Genomic DNA, 27884 nt, shown 5'->3' with positions numbered 1-27884 from the left:
AAAGTAACAGGACCCTAAAAGATATTGTGCAATTTATCCTGAGTACGCTGATACCCCACATGTGGGTGTAAACCACTATTTGGGCGTATGGCAGAGCTCGGAAGGGAAGCAGCGCCATTTGACGTTTTTGGCTGGAATTGAGATCGGACACCATGTCGCATTAGGAAAGCCCCTGATGTACCAAAACAGTAGAAACCCCCCACAAATGACACCATTTTGGAAACTAGACCCCTCAAGGAACTTATCTAGATGTGTGGTGAGCACTTTGAACCCCCCAGTGCTTCACTGAAGTTTATAACGTCCGGGCGTGAAAATAAAAAAATCGTATTTTTTCCACAAACATGATCTTTTAGTCCCCATTTTTTTATTTTCCCAAGGGTAACAGGAGAAATTGGACCCCAAAAGTTGTTGTCCAATTTGTGCTGAGTACGCTGATACCTCATATGTGGGAGAAAACTACTGTATGGGCACACGTCAGGGCTCGGAAGGGAAGTAGTGACGTTTTGGAATGCAGACTTTGATGGAATGATCTGCGGGTGTCATGTTGCGTTTGGAGAGCCCCTGATGTACCTAAACAGTGGAAACCCCCCACAAGTGACCCCATTTTGGAAACTAGACCCCCTAATGAACTTATCTAGATGTGTGGTGAGCACTTTGAACCCCCCAGTGCTTCACAGAAGTTTATAACGACCGGGCGTGAAAATAAAAAAATCGTATTTTTTCCACAAACATGATCTTTTAGTCCCCATTTTTTTATTTTCCCAAGGGTAACAGGAGAAATTGGACCCCAAAAGTTGTTGTCCAATTTGTCCTGAGTACGCTGATACCTCATATGTGGGAGAAAACTACTGTATGGGCACACGTCAGGGCTCGGAAGGGAAGTAGTGACGTTTTGGAATGCAGACTTTGATGGAATGGTCTGCGGGTGTCATGTGCATTTGGAGAGCCCCTGATGTACCTAAACTATTGAAACTCCCCACAAGTGACCCCATTTTGGAAACTAGACCCCCCACGGAGCTTATCTAGATGTGTGGAGAGCACTTTGAACCCCCAAGTGCTTCACAGAAGTTTATAACGCCTGGGTGTGAAAATAAAAAAAACATTTTTTTCCGCAAAATTATATTTTTGCCCCCAATTTTTTATTTTCCTAAGGGTAACAGGAGAAATTGGACCCCAAAAGTTGTTTTGTAATTTGTCCTGAGTAGGCTGATACCCTACATGTGGGGGTAAAACACTGTTTGGGCACATGGCAGAGCTTGGAAGGGAAGGAGCACCATTTGACTTTTTCAACGCAGAATTGGCTGGAATTGAGATCAGACGCCATGTTGCCTTTGGAGAGCACCTGATGTGCCCAAACAGTGGAAACCCCCAATTATAACTCCAACCCTAACCTCAACACACCCCTAACCCTAATCTGAGCCCTAGCCCTAACCCTATCCCTAACCCTAACCCTAGCCCTAACCCTAACCCTAGCCTTAACCCTAGCCCTAACCCTAGCCCTAACCCTAGCCCTAACCCTAGCCCTAACCCTAGCCCTAACCCTACCCTAACCCTAGCGGGAAAATGGAAATAAATACATTTTCTTTTAGTTTTATTATTTTTCCCTAACTAAGGGGGTGATAACGGGGGGTTTGATTTACTATTTATGGCGGTTTTTATGTTTGGCGGCTGTCGCACGCTAAAAGACACTTTTTATTGTAAAAATAGTTTTTGCATCACCACATATTGTGAGCTATAATTTTTCCATATTTTGACCCACCGAGTCATGTGAGGTCTTATTTTTTGCGGGACGAGTTGTCGTTTTTATTGGTACCATTTTCGGGCACGTGACATTTTTTGATCGCTTTTTATTCCGATTTTTGGGATGCAGAATGAACAAAAACCAGCTTTTCATGAATTTCTTTTGGGGGGTGCGTTTACACCGTTCCGCGTGCGGTAAAATTGATAACGCGTTTTTATTCTTCGGGTCAGTACGGTTACAGCGATACCTCATTTAGGTCGTTTTTTTATGTTTTGTCGGTTTTTTGCAATGAAAACAATTTTATATAAAAAATAATTATTTTTGTATCGCTTTATTCTGCGAGCTATAACTTTTTTATTTTTTTGCGGATGATGCTGTATGGTGGCTCGTTTTTTGCGGGACAAGATGACGTTTTCAGCGGTACCATGGATATTTATATGCGTCTTTTTGATCGCGCGTTATTACACTTTTTGTTCGGTGGTATGATAATAAATCATTATTTTTTGCTTCGTTTTTTATTTTTATTTTTTAAGGGGTTCGCTAAAGGGGTTAACTAATGGGACAGTTTTATAGGGCAGGTCATTACGGACGCGGCGATACCAAATATGTGTACTTTTATTGTTTTGTTTTTTTTTTATTTTCAAAAAATGGATTTATTGGGGAATATTTTTTTTTTTTTAACTAATTTATTTAGCGATTTTTTTTTAAATTATTTTTAACACTTTTTTTTTTTTTTTTTTTACTTTATTACCTTGTCCCAGGTGGGACATCACTGTCCTGTGACAGATCGCTGATCTGTCACATCACAGATCACTGTGACAGATCAGCGATCTGTCACAGGCACTGCTGCAGACTTCCTCATGCCTGCGCTTTGCAGGCACTGAGGAAGCCAGCTTCCTCAGGCCCCCGTCGCCATCTTGGATTCGGGGGCCTGGAGGAAGGGAGTCCCCCGCAGCAGCGCTGCACATTGCGCTGCCGTGGGGGGCTCAGGGAAGCAAGGAGGGAGCCCCCTCCCTGCCGATGCTTCCCTTTAACCCCCGGTACACCGCGATCGCGTTTGATCGCGGTGTGCAAGGGGTTAACGTGTCGGGGGCGGTCCGTGACCGCCCCTGACACATTGTGCCGGGTGTCAGCTATGATAATTAGCTGACACTCGGCCGCGATCAGCGGCGCTCACCACGTGGGCGCCGCTGATCGCGATGACGTAATATTCCGTCCATGGTAATTAGGTCCATGGTCACATGGACGGAATATTACGTCAATTGTAGGTAAGGGGTTAAACAAAATTTGACCGGTGCAAAAGTATGGGCACCCTTATCATTTTCTTGATTTGAACACTCCTAACTACTTTTTACTGACTTCCTGAAGCACTAAATTGGTTTTGTAACCTCATTGAGCTTTGAACTTCATAGCCAGGTGTATCAAATCATGAGAAAAGGTATTTAAAGTGGCCACTTGCAAGTAGTTCTCCTATTTGATTCTCCTATGAAGAGTGGCATCATGGGCTCCTCAAAACAACTCTCAAATGATCTGAAAACAAAGATTATTCAGCATAGCTTTTCAGGGGAAGGATACAAAAAGTTGTCTCAGAGATTTAACCTGTCAGTTTCCACTGTGAGGAACATAGTAAGGAAATGGAAGAACACAGGTACAGTTCTTGTTAAGCTCAGAAGTGGCAGGCCAAGAAAACTATCAGAAAGGCAGAGAAGAAGAATGGTGAGAACAGTCAAGGACAATCCACAGACCACCTCCAAAGACCTGCAGCATCATCTTGCTGCAGATGGTGTCACTGTGCATCGGTCAACAATACAGCGCATGCATAACGCCTTTTTGTATGACCAAACAACTCAATCTTTGTTTCATCAGTTCACAGGACCTTCTTCCAAAATGTAACTGGCTTGTCCAAATGTGCTTTTGCATACCTCAGGCGACTCTGTTTGTGGCGTGCTTGCAGAAACGGCTTCTTTCGCATCACTCTCCCACACAGCTTCTCCTTGTGCAAAGTGCGCTGTATTGTTGACCGATGCACAGTGACACCATCTGCAGCAAGATGATGCTGCAGGTCTTTGGAGGTGGTCTGTGGATTGTCCTTGAGGCTGTGTGCACACGCTGCGGATTTTGCTGCGGTTCCGCAGCGGTTTTGGCCGCTGCGGACCCGCAGCAGTTTTTGCTGCGGTGTACAGTACAATGATTCCCTATGGGAATCAAAAACCGCAGTGCAGACGGTGCGGAATTTTCCGCGCGGATTATCTGCGGTTTTCAATCCGCAGAAAGAATTGACATGTCAATTCTTTCTGCGGATTCTCCTGCGGTTTGCCATCTCCTCCATTGAGATGAAAAACCGCAGGGCAAAACCGCAGAGCAATCCGCAGGTAAAACCGCAGGTCTTTTGACCTGCGGTTTCACCTGCGGATTGTACAAAATCCGCGCGGATGAATCCGCACCTTTTCCGCAGCGTGTGCACACAGCCTGACTGTTCTCACCATTCTTCTTCTCTGCCTTTCTGATATTTTTCTTGGCCTGCCACTTCTGGGCTTAACAAGAACTGTACCTGTGTTCTTCCATTTCCTTACTATGTTCCTCACAGTGGAAACTGACAGGTTAAATCTCTGAGACAACTTTTTGTATCCTTCCCCTGAAAAGCTATGTTGAATAATCTTTGTTTTCAGATCATTTGAGAGTTGTTTTGAGGAGCCCATGATGCCACTCTTCATAGGAGAATCAAATAGGAGAACTACTTGCAAGTGGCCACCTTAAATACCTTTTCTCATGATTTGATACACCTGGCTATGAAGTTCAAAGCTCAATGAGGTTACAAAACCAATTTAGTGCTTCAGGAAGTCAGTAAAAAGTAGTTAGGAGTGTTCAAATCAAGAAAATGATAAGGGTGCCCATACTTTTGCACCGGTCAAATTTTGTTTAAATGCAGATTGCACATTTTCTGTTAGTACAATAAACCTCATTTGAATCCAGAAATATAACTGAGTCCATCAGTTATTAGATATATGAAACTGAAATACCTGTTGCAAAAACCAAAATTGTTATAAAGAAAAAAGGTTAACATTAATAGGGGTGCCCAAACTTTTACATATGACTGTATATACATATATATACACATACATATATATACACATACATATATATACATATATACACATACATATATATACATATATACACATACATATATATATACATATATAGACATATATGTATACAGTATATATATTATATATATACACATACATATATATATACATGCACACATATACACTCACTGGCCACTTTATTAGGTACACCTGTCCAACTGTGTGTTAAGACTTAATTTCTAATCAGCCAATCACATGGCGGCAACTCAGTGCATTTAGGCATGTAGACATGGTCAAGACAATCTCCTGCAGTTCAAACCGAGCATCAGTATGGGGAAGAAAGGTGATTTGAGTGCCTTTGAACGTGGCATGATTGTTGGTGCCAGAAGGGCTGGTCTGAGTATTTCAGAAACTGCTGATCTACTGGGATTTTCACGCACAACCATCTCTAGGGTTTACAGAGAATGGTCCGAAAAAGAAAAAAAATCCAGTGAGCAGCAGTTCTGTGGCCGGAAATGCCTTGTTGATGCCAGAGGTCAGAGGAGAATGGGCAGACTGGTTCGAGCTGATTGAAAGGCAACAGTGACTCAAATTGCCACCCGTTACAACCAAGGTAGGCAGAAGAGCATCTCTGAACGCACAGTGCGTCGAACTTTGAGGCAGATGGGCTACAGCAGCAGAAGACCACACTGGGTACCACTCCTCTCAGCTAAGAACAGGAAACTGAGGCTACAATTTGCACAAGCTCATCGAAATTGGACAGTAGAAGATTGGAAAAACGTTGCCTGGTCTGATGAGTCTCGATTTCTGCTGCGACATTCGGATGGTAGGGTCAGAATTTGGCGTAAACAACATGAAAGCATGGATCCATCCTGCCTTGTATCAACGGTTCAGGCTGGTGGTGGTGGTGTCATGGTGTGGGGAATTTTTTCTTGGCACTCTTTGGGCCCCTTGGTACCAATTGAGCATCGTTGCAACGCCACAGCCTACCTGAGTATTGTTGCTGACCATGTCCATCCCTTTATGACCACAATGTACCCAACATCTGATGGCTACTTTCAGCAGGATAATGCGCCATGTCATAAAGCTCGAATCATCTCAGATTGGTTTCTTGAACATGACAATGAGTTCACTGTACTCAAATGGCCTCCTCAGTCACCAGATCTCAATCCAATAGAGCATCTTTGGGATGTGGTGGAACGGGAGATTCGCATCAGGGATGTGCAGCCGACAAATCTGCGCCAACTGTGTGATGCCATCATGTCAATATGGTCCAAAATCTCTGAGGAATGCTTCCAGCACCTTGTTGAATCTCTGCCACGAAGAATTGAGGCAGTTCTGAAGGCAAAAGGGGGTCCAACCCCTTACTAGCATGGTGTACCTAATAAAGTGGCCAGTGAGTGTATATATATATATATATATATATATATTTTTTTTTTTATGGTGGTTTCCCTTTCTTTACTTTAACCTGGGCAGGTGAGTAGTGGAGTGTATTAAGACACAGTACACTGGGTACAGGTATAAAAAAACATGTATTTTATTTTTAACAAACAACAAAACTATTAATCCTGCCATGCTACACGACCCACATCGGATAAAAAGAAGTCCGCAAATTGGTCCCTCATTTGGGCAACTTCGACTGATGACTGAAGAGGGTGCTGAGTAAAATCTGGCAAAGGGTTGGCAGCAGGTTCATCCATGTCAAAGTTCGGCCGCTCCTTTGCCATAACAAAATTGTGCAGAACCACGCATGCCTTCACCACCTCATCCACTGTTTCCATTTTGAGATTGATGGCGGTGCTGAGAATTCGCCATCTGGACACTAGAATCCCAAAGGCGCACTCTACAGTCCTGCGACCCCTCGTAAGCCTGTAGTTGAAAATTTTCTTGGGGTGGTCCAAGTCACGGCTGGAGTACGGCTTCAGCAGGTTTGGGCACATCTGAAATGCCTCATCCCCAACCACTACAAATGGCAGTGGTGGAGTTTGGGTTTGGGGAAGAGGCCGTGCCAGTGGAAAATTGAAATGGTTGCCGTACAACCTCCGGCCCATATCAGAGTTCTTAAAAGTCTGGGAATCGTTGCCCCGTCCGAATGCCCCAATGTCCACCGCCACAAACCGGCAGTCTGCATCCGCAATGGCCATTAGTACTGTGGAAAAGTACTTCTTGTAGTTGTAGTACTCAGAGCCACTTCTTGCAGGTTTTGTGATGCGGATGTGCTTCCCGTCCACCGCTCCTAGGCAGTTCGGGAAATTGCAGACTGCCCAGAATTTGTCCGATATTTGAAGCCACTTTTCGGCAGTGGGCAATGGCAGAAACTCCGGACACAGAACATCCCACAGAGCCCTGCAGGTGTCGGCAACAATCCCGGATAAAGTAGAGATTCCCAGCCGGTACTGGAAATGCAGGGATGAAAGACTCTCTCCAGTTGCCAGGAACCTGCAAAACATAAAAAGAAAAAATAATTATATTTCTGTCTTGGGTATTACTAAAAACACTGAAAATAAAAAAGTACATGGCCTAACTATTTTGCATGTTTTTTTAATACAACATAGCAAAAAAAATATTTTATAAAGGCTTGGGATTAGTACATGACAGAAGAAAAACCATTATGCAAAAAAGCAATTTCCCAAAAATAATGTTAAAATTCAATAGCCAAAAAAAAACCTAATTTTTTTGACAAAAAAAAAAAAAAAGGGATTAGTACATGACAGAAGAAAAACCATTATGCAAAAAAGCAATTTCCCAAAAATAATGTTAAAATTCAATAGCCAAAAAAAAAAAAAAAAAAAAAAAATGGAAAAAGCCAAAAAAATTATGCAAACATAACAACATACATACCGTAAGGTGACAAGGAGCCTTTCTTCGGGAGGAATGGCACGCCGGAGCTGAGTGTCCCGTCTCCGGATGTTTCCTTCAACCATACCCAGCAAGTCAAGGAAGCTTTCCTGGGACATCCGTGTATAGTCAGCAAATTTATCCGGGTTTTCCTGGAGCTCGCTGTACAGCGTGTGATATGCTCCATGGCTTGCCCGGAGTTCGATAATTGGATGCCTCCAAAACCGACGCCGCTGCCGTCTCTGCTGTCTCTCCCTTTCTTGCCGGCAACAAAAGGCATACGCCTGAGACAGCGCGATGTCAAGATCCAGCTTGAAGCGGAAATTATCCAGACGCAGGTCCATCTTGACACCGGAAACAGCAGCAAAATCTGAATTCAGCAGTACAGGGTCTATAAAACATTCCAATGACACACGCCCACTGGTGACCCATTGGTGTTCAAGGATTTTTCTATTGTGAAATGTCACACCTAAAAACGCATGCGCATAAAAAACGCAAACGCATGCAAAAACGCATGTAAAACGCAAGTAACGCTGCGTTTTTTTGACGCATCAGTGTGCGCATGATGTAAAAAAAACGCGCGTTTGTTTTGCGTTTTTCTTTGCGTTTTTTATGCGCCCGATGCGCTGCGCAAAAAAACGCTAATGTGAAACTAGCCTTAGAATTGGGGGGATTCCACTGTTTAGGCACATCAGGGGCACTTCAAATGCAACATGGCATCTGATTTCAATTCTAGCCAATTCTGTGTTGAAAAAGTCAAACGGTGCTCCTTCCCTTCCAAGCTCTGCCATGCGCCGAAACAGGAGTTTACCCTCACATATGGGGGGCGCCAGCCTACTTAGGTCAAATTGCACAACTTTTGAGGTCCAATTTCTCCTTTTACCCTTGGGAAAATAAAAAATTGGGGGCAAAAATATTATTTTTGTGAAAAAAAATATGATTTTTATTATTTTTATGGCTCTATGTTATAAACTTCTGTGAAGCACTTGGGGGTTCAAAGTGCTCACCACACATCTAGATAAGTTCCCTGGGGGGGTCTAGTTTCCAAAATGGGGTCACTTGCGGGAGGTTTACACAGTTTAGGCATATCAGGGGCTCGCCAAACATGACATGACACCTGCAGACCATTCCATCAAAGTCTGCATTCCAAAATGTCACTACTTCCCTTCTGAACTCCGACGTGTGCCCATACAGTAGTTTTCGCTCACATATGGGGTATCAGCATACTCAGGACAAATTGGACAACTTTTGGGGGTCTAAATTCTCCTTTTACTCTTGGAAAAATAAAAATATTGGAGATTAAATGATCATGTTTGTGGAAAAATATGATTTTTTAACTTTACGGCTGTACGTTAGAAACTTATGTGAAGCCTATGGGGGTTCAAAGTTCTCACCACACATCTAGATAAGTTCCTTGGGGGGTCTAGTTTCCAAATGGTGTCATTTGTGTGGGGTTTCCACTGTTTAGGCACATCAGGAGCTCTCCAAATGCGATATGGCGTCAAGCCAATTTTGCATTGAAAGTCAAACGGCACTCATTCGCTTCAGAGCTCAGCCATGCGCCCAAACAGTGGTTTACTCCCACATATCGAGTGTCGGTGTACTCAGGATAAATTGCACAATAACTTTTGGGGTTTTGTTTTCCTTGGGAAAATAAAAATTGGGGGTGTAAAGATCACTTTTTGGAAAAATATGATTTTTGTACGGCTGTACGTTATAAACTTCTGTGAAGCCCTTGGAGGTTCAAAATTCTCACCACATATCTAGATAAGTTCCTTGGGGGTCTAGTTTCCAAAATGGGGTCACTTGTGGGGGGTTTCCACTGTTTAGGCACATCAGGGGCTTTCCAAACGTGACAAAGCGTTCAATCTCAATTCCAGCCAATTTTGCGCTGAAAAAGTCAAACGGCGCTGCTTCCCTTTCGAGCTCTGCCATGCGCCGAAACAGTGGTTTCCCCCACACATCAGGTATCAGCGTACACAGGACAAATTGCACAATAACTTTTGCAGTCCAATTTCTCCTGTTACCCTTGGTAAAATAAAAAAAATTTGGACCTGAAGTAATTTTTTTGTGAAAAAAAGTTAAATGTTCACTTTTTTTAAACATTCAAAAAATTCCTGTGAAGCACCTAAAGGGTTAATGAACTTCTTGAATGTGGTTTAGAGTACCGTCAGGGGTTCAGTTTTTAGAATGGTATCACTTTTGGGTATTTTCTATCATATAGACCCCTCAACGTGACTTCAAATGTGATGTGGTCCCTAAAAAGAAAATGGTGTTGTAAAAATAAGAAATCGCTGGTCAACCTTTAACCCTTATAACTTCCTAACAAAAAATAATTTTGGTTCCAAAATTGTGCTGATATAAAGTAAACGTATGGGAAATGTTACTTATTAAGTTTTTTGTCTGCCATATTTCTGTGATTTAAGGGTATAAAAATTCAAAGTTGGAAAATTGCAAAATTTTCCAAATTTTCATTTTTTTCACAAATAAACGCAAGTTATATGATTGAAATTTTACCACTAACATGAAGTACAATATGTCACGATAAAACATTGCCAGAATCACCGGGATCCATGGAAACGATCCATTGTTATTACCTCATAAAGGGACAGCAGTGGTCAGAATTGTAAAAACTGGCCTGGTCATTAACGTGCAAACCACCCTTGGGCTTAAGGGGGTAAAGGGGTTAAGGGTACAAAAATTAAGTTTGAAAATTTTTTGCCAAATTTTCATTTTTTCATAAACACAAGTCATATTGAAGAAATATACAATATACTGTGTGTATATATATCTATATACAGTCATGGCCAAAAGTATTGACACCCCTGCAATTCTGTCAGATAATATTCAGTTTCTTCCTGAAAATGATTGCAAACTCAAATTCTTTGGTATTATTATCTTCATTTAATTTGTCTTAAAAGAAAAAACACAAAATAGAATGAAGCAAAAAGCAAAACATTGATCATTTCACACAAAACTCCAAAAATGGGCCGGACAAAAGTATTGGCACCCTCAGCCTAATACTTGATTGCACAACCTTTAGCCAAAATAACTGCGACCAACCGCTTCCGGTAACCATCAATGAGTTTCTTACAATGCTCTGCTGGAATTTTAGACCATTCTTCTTTGGCAAACTACTCCAGGTCCCTGATATTTGAAGGGTGCCTTCTCCAAACTGCCATTTTTAGATCTCTCCACAGGTGTTCTATGGGATTCAGGTCTGGACTCATTGCTGGCCACCTTAGAAGTCTCCAGTGCTTCCTCTCAAACCATTTTCTAGTGCTTTTTGAAGTGTGTTTTGGGTTATTGTCCTGCTGGAAGACCCATGACCTCTGAGGTAGACCCAGCTTTCTCACACTGGGCTCTAAATTATGCTGCAAAATTTGTTGGTAGTCTTCTGACTTCATAATGCCATGCACACGGTCAAGCAGTCCAGTGCCAGAGGCAGCAAAGCAACCCCAAAACATCAGGGAACCTCCGCCATGTTTGACTGTAGGGACCATGTACTTTTCTTTGAATGCCTCTTTTTTTCTCCTGTAAACTCTATGTTGATGCTTTTGCCCTAAAAGCTCTACTTATGTCTCATCTGACCAGAGAACATTCTTCCAAAATGTTTTAGGCTTTTTCAGGTAAGTTTTGGCAAACTCCAGCCTGGCTTTTTTATGTCTCAGGGTAAGAAGTGGAGTCTTCCTGGGTCTCCTACCATACAGTCCCTTTTCATTCAGATGCCGATGGATAGTACGGGTTGACACCATTGTAACCTCGGACTGCAGGGCAGCTTGAACTTGTTTGGATGTTAGTGGAGGTTCTTTATCCAACATCCGCACAATCTTGCGTTGAAATCTCTTGTCAATTTTTCTTTTACGGCCACATCTAGGGAGGTTAGCCACAGTGCCATGGGCTTTAAACTTCTTGATGACACTGCGCACGGTAGACACAGGAACATTCAGGTCTTTGGAGATGGACTTGTAGCCTTGAGATTGCTCATGCTTCCTCACAATTTGGTTTCTCAAGTCCTCAGACAGTTCTTTGGTCTTCTTTCTTTTCTCCATGCTCAATGTGGTACACACAAGGACACAGGACAGAGGTTGAGTCAACTTTAATCCATGTTAACTGGCTGCAAGTGTGATTTAGTTATTGCCAACACCTGTTAGGTGCCACAGGTAAGTTACAGGTGCTGTTAATTACACAAATTAGAGAAGCATCACATGATTTATCGAACAGTGCCAATACTTTTGTCCACCCTCTTTTTTAAGTTTGGTGTGGAATTATATCCAATTTGGCTTTAGGACAATTCTTTTTGTGTTTTTTCATTTAAGACAAATTAAATGAAGATAATAATACCAAAGAATTTGTGTTTGCAATCATTTTCAGGAAGAAACTGAGTATTATCTGACAGAATTGCAGGGGTGTCAATACTTTTGGCCATGACTGTGTATATATATATATATATATATATACACATTGTTTATATATATTGTAGGGATTTGCTCTGGTAGGCAATGGCAGGGCCGCAGTAATGAGGCAACACACAGGCTTAAAGTCCAACTTCAATGGTTTAATGTCACTTTGAAAAACAACAGGTTAACAGAAAGTAACGGAAAACATAAACAAATTCCAGCTTGGAGAACCACTGATCCCAGACTCACCCTTGCATGGGAAGGGCTTAACTAAGCAGCTGCCAGGTCATCGGCATCTGCCAGGTGCCATTCCCAGGGTTGTTTGGAGTCTTGCTGCTATAGCTCTGCAACACGAGTAATCCTGCTAACAAATTCAGGCTAACTCCAGCAAAGTTCCTGTATTTTCCACACACACTCACCATGTGCCAAATGCCAACCTCCATTACATAGCCTATAACCCCACCCACAGGTGAGGTCAACATCACATGGGCTGATCATGTGACTGTGACATCATCACAGGTCCTTGTCGGGAAAATCCCGTCCAAACTTTAACCTGCTGGGAAAAATGTATCTCCCATCCAGCAAAACACCCTTTGCTGTACCACATACCTACCTCCTTTGTTCAACCCTAGAGGGGTGGACACATGACATACAGTGAACTCTGGACAGGGCATCCACGTTCCCCTGCAGTCTGCCTGCCCGATGTTATACTGAAAAACTAAAATTTTGCAGGGAAAGAACCCACCTGGTGACTCGTGCATTCCTCTCTTTAGCTTGACTCATCCATGTAAGAGGGGAATGATTTGTCACCAAATGAAATGATCTCCACAGCAAATAATAGCGCAATGACTCCAGTACCCACTTAATAGCCAGGCACTCTTTCCACAATACTGTTCCTGGTTTCGGCTGGGGTAAGCTTCCGGCTTAGGAAACTAATGGGATGCTCTTCCCCGTTAACCTCCTGAGACAGCACGGCACCGAGCCCTATCTCAGAGGCATCAGTCTGCACAATGAACTCTCTTTTGAAATCAAGTGTAATCAGAACTGGTGAACCATACAGTATCAATTTTAGCTTTACAAAGGCCTCCTCTAACTGATCATTCCAGAAACGGAGAGTGGTGGTCATGGGGGATTCCCTGTTGAGAGGAACTGAGGCCGCTATCTGCAGACCGGATATAACTTCAAGAGAAATGTGTTGTCTTCCAGGTGCAAAAATTAAAGATGTGTCTGACAGGATATCAGGACTCTTCAGACCTACAGATGACTACCCATTCCTACTACTACATGTGGGGACAAATGACACTGCAAGAAACGACCTGGAAACCATCTGCAGAGACTTTGAAGACTTAGGCAAGAAAGTGAAAGAACTGGGAGCGCAGGTGGTCTTCTCTTCCATCCTCCCAGTGGATGGCCATGGAACAAGGAGGTGGAATAAGATTCTGCAGGTGAACAACTGGCTACGTCGATGGTGCCGTCAGCAACGATTTGGATTTCTGGATCACGGAGTGAACTACTTATACGATGGACTACTTGCTAGAGATGGGGTGCACCTTACGAAGACTGGAAAGCATGTATTTGGAAGTCGCCTTGCTACACTTGTAAGGAGAGCTTTAAACTAGAACAACATGGGAAGGGAAGCAAAAGACCAGAAAAAGCCATACACCTGACAAATGCTATTGAGAACTCTGCTATTAGAAGTGGAAAGGAAGAACAAAGACGAAAGAATCTAATTAATAAAAATATTGGAGAAAGAGAAACCAATCACAAACTAAAATGTTTCTATACTAATGCACAAAGCATGGGCAACAAACAAGGAGAATTGGAACTACTAACACAGGAAAAGAAATATGATGTCATTGGAATCACTGAAACTTGGTGGGACGATACACATGATTGGAATACAAGACTAGAAGGATACAACTTATTTGCAAGAAACAGACTTGATAAACGAGGAGGGGGTGTCGCATTGTATGTTAGAAACGCGTATATCTGCACAGAGATTGAAGCTTCAGAGACTGGGAGTTCTGTGGAAACTGTTTGGGTAAGAATACAAGGACAGAACAATGGAAAGGACACCATTGTAGGCATTTACTACAGGCCGCCTGTGCAAGCTGAAGATATGGATGAACTCTTTATGCATCAAATGGCCAAGTTCTCCAAAAAATATGACATAGTTGTCATGGGAGATTTCAACTATCCAGACATTTGTTGGGAATCTCTCTCAGGCAAAACTAACAGGTCAAGGAAATTCTTATCCTCTCTTGCTGACAACTTTATCTTCCAAAAGGTAAGGGAGAAAACAAGGGGAACTGCTACCTTGGATCTAATCCTTATAAACAGGGAGGAAATGGTTGAGGAGTTAAAAGTGGCTGGGACCCTAGGAGGTAGCGACCATGCTATTTTAGAATTTTGGATAACTAGAGGCGGAAGACCTGTGAAGACTCAGACGTCAAGGTTAGATTTCAGAAAGGCAGATTTTAAGGGATTCAGAAAGAGAATTGGAGGGATCCAATGGCTGGATATCCTTAAAGACAAAAATGTCCAGGAAGGATGGGAAATCTTGAAAAATGAAATTCTCAAAGCACAGTTGTTAACAATTCCGAAAAGAGGGAAGAATAGGAAGCAGTTAAGGAAACCAGGATGGATGAACACAGAACTTAAGCACATGCTAAAAAGGAAGAAAAAAATGTTTATAAAATGGAAAGAGGGAGGCATATCTAAAGAAGAATATAATGCTGTCTGCAGAACCTGCAGGGCACAAATCAGATTAGCTAAAGCTGAAAATGAATTGAGGCTTGCAAGAGATGTCAAAAGCAATAATAAAGGATTTTGGGGATATGTCAAAAGTAAAAGAAAAGTCAAAGATGCTATAGGATTTTTACAGGATGAAAATGATGAAATGGTAAGACAGGATGTTGAGAAGGCTGAACTTTTAAATTCCTATTTTGCATCTGTTTTCTCTCAGAAAGGAAATGTAACATCAACTGTTATTCACTGTCCTATTAAGGGAATAGAAGAATCCAGGATATCTATAAACAGAAAGATAGTGAGGAAACACTTAGCTAGCCTAAATGAATTCAAGTCTCCAGGTCCAGATGAATTACACCCCAGAGTACTGAAGGAGATAGCAGAAGAAATTTTTGAACCCCTCTCTATAATCTTTGAAAATTCTTGGAGAACAGGAGAAGTGCCAGAAGACTGGAGAAGAGCAAATGTTGTTCCTATCTTCAAAAAGGGGAAGAAGGTGGACCCAGGTAACTATAGGCCGGTGAGTCTGACTTCTATACCAGGAAAGATCTTTGAACAAATTATTAAACAACATGTATGTCAATACCTGGATAAGAATGAAGTGATTAAACAGAGTCAGCATGGGTTTGTAACTAATAAGTCATGTCAGACTAACTTAATTTCCTGCTATGACGGTATCACTGATTGGGTGGATCAAGGAAATGCTGTAGATATAGTATATCTTGACTTCAGCAAATCATTTGACAAAGTCTCTCATACAATCCTTATTGAAAAAATGATTAAGTATGGAATGGACAAGGCAACTGTTAGGTGGATTCATAACTGGCTTAGTGATCGGACCCAAAGAGTGGTCGTAAATGGCTGCACATCCAGTTGGAAGAATGTCTCAAGTGGGGTACCACAGGGCTCTGTCCTGGGCCCTGTATTGTTCAACATCTTTATCAACGATTTAGATGAAGGAATTGAGGGTAAACTGATTAAATTTGCTGATGACACAAAGCTAGGAGGGATAGCTAATACTAGAGAAGAGAGAGAGAGGATTCAAAAAGATTTAAATAAACTGGAGAAGTGGGCAGCAACTAACAGAATGGTTTTTAACAGGGAGAAATGCAAAGTACTACATCTGGGCAATAAAAATGGAAAAAGCATATATAGAATGGGAGGAATAGGGCTAAGTGACAGCACATGTGAAAAAGACTTGGATATACTAATAGATCACAGACTGAATATGAGTCAACAGTGTGATGCAGCAGCAAAAAAGGCAAATGCAATTCTAGGATGTATTAACAGAAGCATACAGTCTAGATCACGTGAAGTCATTATTTCCCTCTACTCCTCTTTGGTCAGACCTCATCTGGAATATTGTGTCCAGTTTTGGGCACCACATTTTAAAAAAGACATCAACAAACTGGAGCAAGTTCAGAAAAGAGCGACCAGAATGGTGACCGGTCTGCAAACCCTGTCTTATGAGGAAAGGTTGCAGGATTTGGGAATGTTTAGTTTGCAAAAGAGAAGACTGAGAGGAGACTTAATAGCTGTCTACAAATATCTAAAGGGCTGTCACATTGTAGAAGGATCAACTTTATTCTCATTTGCACAAGGAAAGACTAGAAGCAATGGGATGAAACTGAATGGGAGGAGACACAGATTAGATATTAGAAAAAACTTTTTGACAGTTAGAGTGATCAATGAGTGGAACAGGCTGCCACGAGAAGTGGTGAGTTCTCCTTCAATGGAAGTCTTCAAACAGAGGCTGGACAGACATCTGACTGGGATGATTTAGCGAATCCTGCTTTGAGCAGGGGGTTGGACCAGATGGCCCAGGAGGTCCCTTCCAACTCTACGATTCTATGATTCTATGATTCCTCCCTTTCAAGCAGTCTGTTAAAGGCACGGACAGGGTTGCAAAGTTGGGAATAAACCGTCTGTAATAACCCACCAAACCTAAAAAGGCTTTTTTGATGTGAGGGGACGGGGCCAGTTCTGGATTGCCTCCACTTTGTTTACTTGGGGTTTCAGGACTCCTCTCCCAATGACGTAACCCAAGTACCGAGCTTCCTCCAACCCTATAGAACACTTCTTTGGGTTGGCAGTTAGCCCTGCTTGTCGCAAGGAATCTATCACCGCCTGTACGTTTGGTAAATGACTTTCCCAGTCTGTACTGTACACATCTAGATAGGCTGAGGCATAACGGCGATGGGGATGAAGAACAATATCTATTAACCGCTGGAATGTCACTGGCGCGCCATGTAACCCGAAGGGTAATACTTTATATTGGAACAGCCCCTCGGGTGTTACAAATGCTGTTTTTCCCTCGCCGCCTGTTAGGGGTACCTGCCAATAACCTTTTGTGAGGTCAAGGGTTGAAAAATACCGTACCTGCCCAAACCGCTGTATCAACTCATCAACCCGGGGCATGGGGTAGGCATCAAATTTTGAAATTTCATTAAGTTTTCTAAAGTCATTACAGAACCTTAGCGTTCCATCAGGCATAGGTATTAGGACTATTGGGCTGGCCCACTCACTTTGGAACTCTTCAATGACCCCTAACTGCAGCAGTTTTTACCTCCGTCATGGCTTGTCGCCAGGCCTCAGGCACCCGATATGGCTTTAGTCGGACTGTGGCCTGTAACAATGTCATGTTGAATTAAGGAGGTGCGTCCAGGGAGCTCTGAAAAAACATCTGTATGTCGGCTAACAAACTCACGTACCTCCTGTACCTGTCTAGGAGACAAAGTATCTGCTATTTTGACTACAGAGAGGGCTTCTCCTGACTCCCCCAGAGGTAATGGAGCCTTCTCCGTCTGAAATGCAGGCAGCGTACTATCCCCACCAAGGTGGTCTCTATCTTTCCATGGTTTAAGCAAATTAACATGGTAAACCTGTTCTGGCTTCCTCCGACCGGGTTGGTGTACCTTGTAGTCTACTGGCCCCACCTTCTCCATAATCTCGTAGGGCCCGTGCCACCTTGCAAGAAATTTGCTATCCACTGTAGGCACATGTACCAACATCCAATCCCCAGGACTAAAGGTTCTTACCCGAGCTTCCCGGTTATAGAACCAACTCTGTGACCGTTGTGTTGCCTCCATATGTTCCTGAACTAACGGTAGGACTGTCTCCATTCTTTCTTGCATTTTTGCAACATGTTCTATCACACTTCTATGGTGGGTGGGTTGATTCTCCCATGCTTCTTTGGTTATATCGAGTAAGCCCCGTGGATGTCTGCCATACAAAGGGTCTGCCATTCAAAGGGTGAGAACCCCGTAGATGCCTGGGGCACCTCCCGCACTGCAAACAACAAATATGGTAGCAAGAGATCCCAATCCTTCCCATCTTTGGAAATGGCTTTTTTAACATGCTCTTCAGCGTCTTATTGAATCTTTCTACCAGACCATCTGTTTGGGGATGACAGACCGACGTGCGCAATTGTTTAACTTTAACAAGGGGCCTAGCTTGCCGGGGGTTAAGTCTCTGTGCCGATTGGATATATGCCAAGTTTTTATGATCCGTAAAGATCTTAAAAGTACGGCCCCATCCAGTAAGTACCTCCATTCTTGCAATGCGAGCTTGATGGCCAACAGCTCTCTGTCACCAATGGAGTAGTTCCGTTCCGAGATGGAAAAGGATTCGGAGAAAAAAAACGCAGCTGACAAGCCGACCTGTGGTAGACCTCTGAGAAAGTATCACTCCGGCCCCGGTGGCTGAGGCATCTACCTCCAGAATGAAAGGTTTGTTAGCCTCTGGACGATGGATGGATGCTGTGGCGAAGGCTTGCTTCAGAGACAAGATGTCATTTTCAGCCTCTAACAACCAGACGTGAGGATTGGCCCTCTTGCGGATTAGAGAGGAGTTGGAACCGATCAGTGAAGAAAAATGAGGGATGAATTGTCGATAGTAACTTGTGAAGCCGAGAAATCACTGACTTGCCTTGACACCATGAGTACGCGGCCAATTGAGCATGGCGGACACTTTCTCCGGGTCCATGCGCAAGCCGGAGTCGGAGATGATGTAACCAAGGAATGGGAGAGACGACTGCTCAAGGACGCACTTTTCAAGCTTGGCATAGAGGCGATTCTCCCTCAGGCGCAGCAGTACTAGACGGACGTTCCATCGATGGGTAGGCAGATCTGGAGAGAAAACTAAAATATCATCCAGGTATACCACCACACAAGAATACAGCAGATCTCGGAAAATATCATTCACAAATTCCTGGAACACTGCGGGGGCATTGCACAAGCCAAAGGGCATCACCAAATACTCGTAGTGGCCGTCCCGGGTGTTGAAAGCGGTCTTCCACTCATCTCCGGAGCAGATACGGACGAGATTGTAAGCTCCACGGAGATCCAGTTTGGTAAAGATTCGTGCTCCCCGCAGCCGGTCGAATAACTCAGGAAGGAGAGGGAGCGGATACTTGTTCTTCACCGTAATAGCGTGGAGGCCCCGGTAGTCGATGCAGAGATGAAGAGATCCATCCTTCTTCTTAACAAAAAAGAACCCCGCGTCTGCGGGGGATGAAGACTTCCGAATAAAACCCTTGGCCAGATTTTCCTGGACGTACTCGGTCATGGCTTGGGACTCGAGAGGATTTAACGGGTAAATACGGCCTCTGGGCGGAGTGGAGCCTGGAAGCAGGTCGATCGGGCAATCATAAGGACGATACGGGGGCAGACTCTCAACTTAGACGTCCGCAAAGGACTAGTAAGGTGGAGGGAAATCTGCAGGTACCGTGGCGGGCTGAGGAGACTAATGGCTGAATGGGGAGCAGGCACTTGGTCTGGCAAGATTTACCCCAGCGTAGAATGTCACCAGATCGCCAGCCAAGGATGGGTTCGTGGACTCTCAACCAAGGAAGACCTAATAGTAACATATGGGACAACGAGGGCAGCACGTAGAAGGCTATCTTCTCCCGATGTAAGGCTCCGATATGTAGCTCCACCTCTTCGGTGACCAGGGTGACGGTCTCCCGCAAAGGCCTGCCGTCAACTGAAGCTATCTGCCGAGGAGTCTCCAAGGTCCTGACAGAAGTCTTTTGACCGCCTCGAGCTGAATGAAGTTCCCTGCTGCCCCAGAATCAATATAGGTGACCTCCGAGAAGCGGCAAGAGCCCAGATTCAGTAAGACAGAGAGGGTCAAGGGTAGAGAGGTATCACTGACACCTAGGGAGGCCTCTCTTACCTGGCCTAGGCGGAGGTGTTTCCCGGCCTCTCCGGACAGGAACGTAGCAGTTGGGCGGCGCTGCCACAGTAGAAACAGAGACCCTGTGCGACTCTCTCTCTGCGGCGTTGCTCTGCTGGCTTGAGACGGTCTACCTGCATGGGTTCTGGTGCTGAGGCCGCGGAGGCAGATGTGAGTCGCGAACGAGGGGACTGCGTATGGTCGAAGATAGACGGGGAAGTCTCTTCTCCCTGACAGCTTCACGGGAGCGTTCCTGGAAACACAAGTCAATGCGAGTTGCCAGGGAAATTAGATCCTCTAAAGACGTTGGCGCATCCCGACCCGCCAGCTCGTCCTTGATCCGGGCAAACCCCACCGAAAAGCTCCGACCAAGGCCTCATTGTTCCATCCCAGCTCGGAAGACAGGGTACGGAAGCGAATGGCGTACTGGCCAACAGAGAAAGTGCCCTGGTGATTAAAAAGGGACTCGGTGGTAGAAACCAAGCATCCGGGCTCGTCAAAGACTTTGCAAAAAGTCTCAAGAAATGTGGCGAGCTGGGAGACCAGAGGATCATCTCGCTCCCAGGGGGGTTCACCCAGGTTAGAGCCTCACCCTCCAGGTGGGACACCACAAAGGCCACCTTAGCCTGATCGGTGGGGTAATGTAGTGGCAGTAATTCAAAGTGCAATTGGCACTGATTCAGGAACCCCAGACATAATTTGGGATCTCCGCTATACCGAGGAGGTCTGGCCAAATGGGGCGGTGGGTGTGGCGCAGGAGCCTGGGCAGGGATCGAGGCGGCAGACTGCAGGCATAAAAGATGATTATCGACGGAGGCCATATAATTAAGGATGTGGACCTGACTGTCGTGTTGCTGGGCAAGTTCCTGCTGGAGATTAGCCAGCGGGGACGCATTTCCTGGATCAGAGGGTTGTAATGCTGATATACGAGACTCCATGGACTTTAGAAAAACCATGATCCGGGTTTGGCTTTCCTGTAGGAACAGCAGTTCCTTTTGGGCGGGGGCTGAGGTACCAGCGGAGTCCATGGCCTGACTGTACTGTGACGACTAGTGGACCTCCAAGGGTGGACCCGCTGGACCGTGATTACGGACCTCCCTCGGTTGAGCTGACCAGGTGGACCACCCCCTATACAGGGAGCGTTAGGGGCAGGCCCGATGGAGACTATCACCATGGCAGCTGGTACCCGGGGAAGAACAACAGGAGCCTCAGCGAAAGACTAGGCGGACTGGCGGCAGACTGGCACGGCTGCAACACGGGGATACGGATGGGACAGAGACACTGGCAGCTGAGCACGACTAAGACACGGGAACACAGGCAGGCTGGTGACACTGGCAGGAAGACACGGCTGAGATAGAGGAACAGGGCAGGTGGACGTCACTGGCGAGAAGACACAGCTGGACCACAGGTACACGGACAGACACGCTGGCAGGTAGACACGGTGGAGATACGGGAACACGGGCAGGTTACGGAGACACAGGTGGGCAGGCACTAGGAGAAAGCACACGGAGGGCGTAAGGTCAGAAACAAGGCGGAAGGGCTAGCAGCAGAGTAGACAAGGATCACAGGAGGACGTGGGGCCAGGATCACTTGTATAGCACAAATGACAGTCAGGCACAGTCAGGAGGAAGAGACGGCGTGATAAGCAGAGTGTGCAGAGGACTTCCGGGTCAGGGCCCTCCAGACCATAGAGCAGGCTGGAGAGAGCGGCAGGGTTGCTAGGAATGGTTGTTAGGGACAGAGCGCGCGTATGCCACAGAACTCAGTGTGCACGCGCCCCTGACGGGAGACAGGAGCCGGAGCAGGGACCTGAGCGGGCACGCACCGGGACGCCGAGGACCGGTAAGTACACCGGGGCTCGGGGGGAGGTGGCACGCCAGGAGGCAGCGGCATGGAGGCAGGAGCAGGTGGCGGCCGCGGCATAGTTTCAACTTCTATGGGAGGATTCTTCCCCTCCTCCACCGAAGGGAAGGTTAGCCCTTGTTAGCATGGGTGGTCAGGAGCTGGAATCTCCAGGAGTGGACCCTCTGCACCGTGGCACTGAGAGGACCCCAGGCGAGCTGCCAGGTGGAACCGACCCCTATACAGGGACCGTTAGGAGCAGGCCCAGGGGTTCGAGTACCACGGTAGCCGGTACCGAGAGGGGCGGCTCAGGATAGACTGGAGTAGGACAGTGGGACTGAAGGGTAGATGACAGAACAGGGCTGGCACACAGGAGACAGGAATGGAGTAAGACTATAGACTGGAACGTGGAGGAACTGAAGTGTAGATGAAAGGACAGAGTTGGAACACAGGAGACAGGAATAAAGGCGGACGGAAGGACTGGAGCAGGATGGAACTGGAACACCGGAGGCAGGATTGGAGTAGGACGGCAGGACTGGAACAGGAACACCAGAGGCAGGACTGGAGTAGGACGGCAGGACTGGAAGAGGAACACCTGAGGCAGGACTGGAGTAGGACGGCAGGACTGGAGCAGGATGGATCAGGAACACCGGAGGCAGGAGACGGAGGAAACAGGAACACTGGAGCAGGACTGAGAATAACTGTTAGCGAACACGGAAGACAGGCTGCGAGGCTGCTGCAGGAAACACTGAGGACGGCACTGAGAGACTGTAGAGAGCACAGGAGGAAGCAGGGCCCAGTGTGCAAGGTAACACAACGATCAGGCGCCTCCCTCAGGGGGAAGCGGCCTGATATAGCCCCGTCTGGTCTGCCATTGGTCCGAAGGTGCTTCCGGGTCAGGACACAGCCGGAGCACAAGATGCAACAGGGAGGCGCGGCAGCGGCCTATGGTGCATGCGCATTGCATGCAGGGATGGCGTCGGCCACGAGCCCGTCAGAGGTGACCGCCGTGGCCGTCGGGTGGAGAGAGGCTGCGGCATGGGAGCGGAGACCGGCTGCGGCGTGGGAGCGGAGGCTGGCTGAGGCATGGGAGCGGAGGCCAGGTGAGTATGACGGAGCGGTGTAACAGCCTTACTGTCAGCACTTGTTCCTCTGGGCCACCAGGTTCATGCCCTACTTCTGGAGAATGTAACCTGGTTGCCACTGGTGCCGGCAGCTGTTCAGGGAGTGGGACAACAGTTGGCCACAGCACAGAAAACAAAGGAAATTATCACTTCATAATGCAAATTAATCACAACCCCCACCTCGCGGCACTGCCTCCCTTCTGGCGTGTTTATCATCACTAGTGCGGTAGGATAGTCTTTCAGATCCCCATGTATACACAATACACAAATTTTCCGACCAGTATACTCGCTCGTTTGTACCAGGGTGGCTCGTACCAGGGTTTACGAGACTCCCTGAGTCCAGTAAGGCCACAGCCGGGGTGCCCTCCACTTCAACCTTACACAAATGTTCAATATTTGACCCTTCAGGGTGCCCATTGCACACATCGGTTCGGCATAGTGTGACTGGCGGTACCCAAAGTTTGTGTCCATGGGCTCAGCCAGGTGGGGGCAATCAGCTCTCATATGACCTGGTTCCTGGCACCGCCAGCAGATTATGGGGCTCCTTTCTTCCCCAGATAAGTCCTGAGCAGCCTTCCTGGGCTCTGCTCGCCTAGTCAGGGGTGGAGACTTAGGGAACCTTCCTGTTACCTTCCAGGCAGTCCCTCCCTGTAGTTCTTTGGTAGCCCCAAATCTCTCTATGAGGTCTATCATCTGAAGGGCATTAGTAGGGGAGGCCTTTCTGACCCATGTTTGGAGGGAGTGGGGCAAACCACTCCAAAATTTATCAGTCGCTATGCGGTCCAGCATGGCCGTGGGAGACAATACCTCAGGCTGCAACCACTTTTGTAACAGGTGCACCAGGTCATAATACTGGGACCGAGTCGGCTTGGAGGGGTTAAACTCCCACTGGTGTACCTGTTGGGCCCGGACTAACACATTTACCCCAAGACATGCCAGTATCTCACCCTTGACGATCGTGTAGTCCGCCCTTTGCTCCGTGGGTAAGTCCATATAGGTTTTCTGCGGTCCTGGGGCCAGAAACGGAGAGATTTCTGCCCACTGGACCCTGGGTAATTTCTCCCTCTCAGCCACTTCTTCAAACATCTCCAGGTACGTCTCAACATTGTCAGACTTCTCCATTTTGGGAACCGCTGTACGAACCACTTTCCAGACATCATGGATTCCCCGTGTAGTTCCTGTTGTCTGTACCGTCGTGTTGTGCTGTATCAACAGCCAGTTTGTTTCCTGCTGCTGCTGTGTAGCCTGCTGCTGCTGTAGCATGGCCTCCATAAGCATTTTTACTGTTGTCTCCATTTCTGGAAAGTTCCCCCCCTGGATCTGCGGCACTCTTTTCACTTAGGACATAAGCTAGAATGCAGAGCAAAATATCAGCAAAAAACAGCCTGGCCTCACTGCGTATGCCTGCATTCTCCACCAATTGTAGGAATTTGCTCTGATAGGCAATGGCAGGGCCGCAGTAACGAGGCAACACACAGGCTTAAAGTCCAACTTTAGTGGTTTAATGTCACTTTGAAAAACAGCAGATTAACAGAAAGTAATGGAAAACATAAACATACTCCAGCTTGGAGAACCAGACTCACCCTTGCATGGGACAGACTTAACTAAGCGGCTGCCAGGTCAGAGGCATCCGCCAGGTGTCATTCCCAGGGTTGTTTGGAGTCTTGCTGCTATAGCTCTGCAGCACGGGTAATCCTGCTAACAAATTCAGACTAACTCCAGCCAAGTTCCTGTATCTTCCACACACACTCACCATGTGCCAAATACCAACCTCCATTACATAACCCATAACCCCACCTACATGTGAGGTCGACATCACATGGGCTCATCACGTGACCATGACATCTTCGCAGGTCCTTGTCTTTAGGGAAAATCCCATCCAAACTTTAACCTGCTGGGAGAAATGTATCTCCCGTCCCGCAAAACACCCTTTGCTGTAACACAATGTGTGTGTATATATATATATATATATATATATATATATATGCACTCAAAATTACAAACAGCAAGACCCCAAAGAAAAAATTAAAGGGAAAAAAATAAATAAAACATATCCAATCAAGCAAGATCACTTAAGCAACACATTAGCAACATTTTGTGATCATATAAAGCCCCTCTCTGTTTCAATTAGAAAAAGTAAATCAATATAAAAATATATAAAAATAAAAAACAAAAGATTTGGGTCAAAGAGGCTTGTGACTGTGCAGTATAAAAAACAATACCAAAACAAGAAAACTATTAAAAAATGAACAAAAGTAACAAAGGAGGGAGGATCATATGTGGCAAAATTAATGCAAGATATCTAGCATGATTGTTAAAATGTAAATACACACAATGGTGAAATGATTAAAGTGCTTAAGTGTAGAATAAATAAGTAGAAATGATGCACCACATCCAATACATGTGGTGCAAAAAAAGTGATAATGGACTGTCAAATCGGAAAAGTATAATCCAACATGTATTGTGTACTATGTGCTAAATATAAAATGCAAAGCCTTTTGAGACAGAAAGGGGTGTATAGCTTTGAGGGCCGCTTTGGTACAAATGCGGCACACGCCCCGACACACGTTTCGGAATTACATTCCTTTATCAGGGACCTTGTAGAAAGGTCAAAAGGGGCGAAACGGGTGATGAGGTGCTGACTGGTTCCTCAAACAATGCTCAGAACATCTCCAGGAATCTCCCTAAATCGTGGGTCACTGGACCTCCACACTTCCAAACAGGATTTGCCCAACTTGGACTTGTCCAGACAGGAGAGAGACCATAAAGGCAATCTTGATCTGGTCCGAAGGAAATAGATGAGCGTGGGAGAGAAGCAGAACAGAAGTGGAAGCTGAAACTCAGCTGCTCCACCAGATTCTGGAACCTTAGATGGTTCCCAGAAAGATGATATCAACCATGAGGAGGGATGACCTGTCACGGTTGTAGAGTGGGACAGGGTGGAAACGGAGGTGGTCAAATCCTGCAGCTGAGATACCACCACAGAAACTGCCTGCATCAGCTAGTCTTGATAATCACACTGAGAACGAACCTCCTTAAACAGGACTTGTACGTTTCATTTGGGGTCTCTGGGTCTCAACTGGTCAGCGGTGTACATGGCCTGAACTTATTGTGTTGACAGTGGATATGGACCTTCTGCAATAGTGACTATCTGGTTTTCACTAGAGCCTCTGATTGTGAGGATAGGCCTGGACCACAAGTAGTCACCAGGTGCCATTCCAAGGCAGTCTACGGACTTGCAGAAGGTGACCCATGGACTAAAGAAGAAATGCTAAGAACCTGCAGCAAGGGTTTGGTGTGTGTCAGTTTAGTTTCATATGCAGCAGAACTTAGGTGCTGTTGTTCTATGCATTGCTGTACGAAGCTAACAAAAGCCAGAGCCAATGATGTGGAAAAACACGGTAGCATCCGAGAACCATACGGGGGTGCAAGTGCACTGGACTTTATTTTCATATTCCGGCGGGGAGCAATTGCATGTATGCAGTATTTAGACAATAAAAAACATTATTGTCTACACTCGTGTATAAGCCGACCCGCGTATAAATCGACCCCCCTAATTTTGCCACAAAAAATGGGAAAAGTTATTGACTCATATATAAGCCGAGGGTTAATGGTGGTCCAAGATGCTCCATAGATAAAAACCCCCCATGTGCTGCTGCACAAGGGTTAATGCTGCCCCGTAAGATGCTCCATAAATACCCCCATATGCTGCTGCACAAGGGTTAATGCTGCTCCATAAATACCCTTCATAATATGCTGCTGCACAAGGGTTAATGCTGCCTCATAAGATGATCCATAAATACCCCCCCAAAATATGCTGCTGCACAAGGGGTAATGCTGCACCATAAGATGCTCCATAAATAACCCCCATAATATGCTGCTGCACAAGGGTTAATGCTGCCCCATAAGATGCTCCATAAATACCCCTTATTTGCTGCTAACACTGCTGCTGCAATTAAGAAAAATATGAGATACCTTTCCGGCGCCGGTGCCAGGTACCGGTGTCCTGAGCCCCCGGCACTGGCGATATTTACCGGTCCCCGTTCTATCGTCGTCCACCGCTCTGTCTCCCGGGTCTCTGCATTGACAGAGTCACAGCAGCAGGACCAGGAGACAGCAGTGCACGGCGATGGAACGGGGACAGGTGAATATGACTCTGCCCTCGTCATACTCACCCCCCTCCTGGCGCATGGTGTTCTCTGCAGCCCGCTTCTCCCTCAGTCATCTTCCTGCGTTCAGCGGTCACATGGTACCGCTCATTAAACTCATGAATATATGCATATTCATGAGTTTAATGAGCGGTACCACATGACCGCTGAACGCAGGAAGACCGAGGGAGAAGCAGGGGCTGCAGAGTCGTTCCAGGAGGGGTGAGTATGGTCTCTGCCACCCCTGCTCCCCCTCCTCGCCCACCCCCAGTATATGACCCGCGTATAAGGGGGCTGAAAATCTCGGCTTATACGCGAGTATATACGGTACTTAACTTGCTGGAGTCAATGTCTCACTAAATTCAATGACTAAAATACTGCTGCTCTACAATAAGAGGGAGCAGATTATGATTAACATTTAGAAGGAGGGAACAGGGAGTTAAGTTAGTGAGTTGAGGTGATAAGTCTGGCTAAACAGACGTGTTTTTTAAGCACGATTAAAAATATGGGGGCTACATATCAGTTGGATAGTTTGGGATAGTGCATTTCAGAATACTGGTGCAGCCTGACAGAAGTCTTGGAAACGGAGATGCAAGGTTCTGAGTTTGTTCACTTATTGCATTTTTTGCGGCAACTAGGAAAAAAACCCACTTTTTTTCTATTTACAGTGTTTCCCTATGGATTTATTTATATTTTGACAGATCATAATTTTACGAATACGGTGATACCAAATATGTTTTTTTTTTATATCTTTAGTTTGTATTGGACAAAAAGAGGTG

The 27884-nt window shown here is 45.6% G+C and overlaps 1 protein-coding gene and 1 long non-coding RNA gene across 2 annotated transcripts in view; both read right to left on the bottom strand.

Moving 5' to 3' along the window:
* LOC141101168 (uncharacterized) overlaps positions 1 to 27884 on the bottom strand; it is a 205902-nt gene that overhangs the window by 123371 nt on the left and 54647 nt on the right. The window lies entirely within an intron of this gene.
* Positions 6393 to 20947, bottom strand: LOC141051191 (uncharacterized). The gene is made up of 6 exons (XM_073548056.1): positions 20584 to 20947; positions 20347 to 20494; positions 20126 to 20244; positions 18744 to 18943; positions 7672 to 7952; positions 6393 to 7269 (listed from the first exon to the last, which is right to left on the bottom strand). The coding sequence occupies exons 1-6, from the start codon at positions 20945 to 20947 to the stop codon at positions 6393 to 6395; spliced, it is 1989 nt and encodes a 662-aa protein (XP_073404157.1).

Source organism: Dendrobates tinctorius, unplaced genomic scaffold (genome assembly GCF_039654945.1).
Source record: "Dendrobates tinctorius isolate UK_male_01 unplaced genomic scaffold, ASM3965494v1 ptg000011l, whole genome shotgun sequence".
Classification (NCBI taxonomy): domain Eukaryota; kingdom Metazoa; phylum Chordata; class Amphibia; order Anura; family Dendrobatidae; genus Dendrobates; species Dendrobates tinctorius.
The sequence above is the reverse complement of the archived record's forward strand: the minus strand, read 5'-3'. Positions and strand labels throughout refer to the sequence as shown.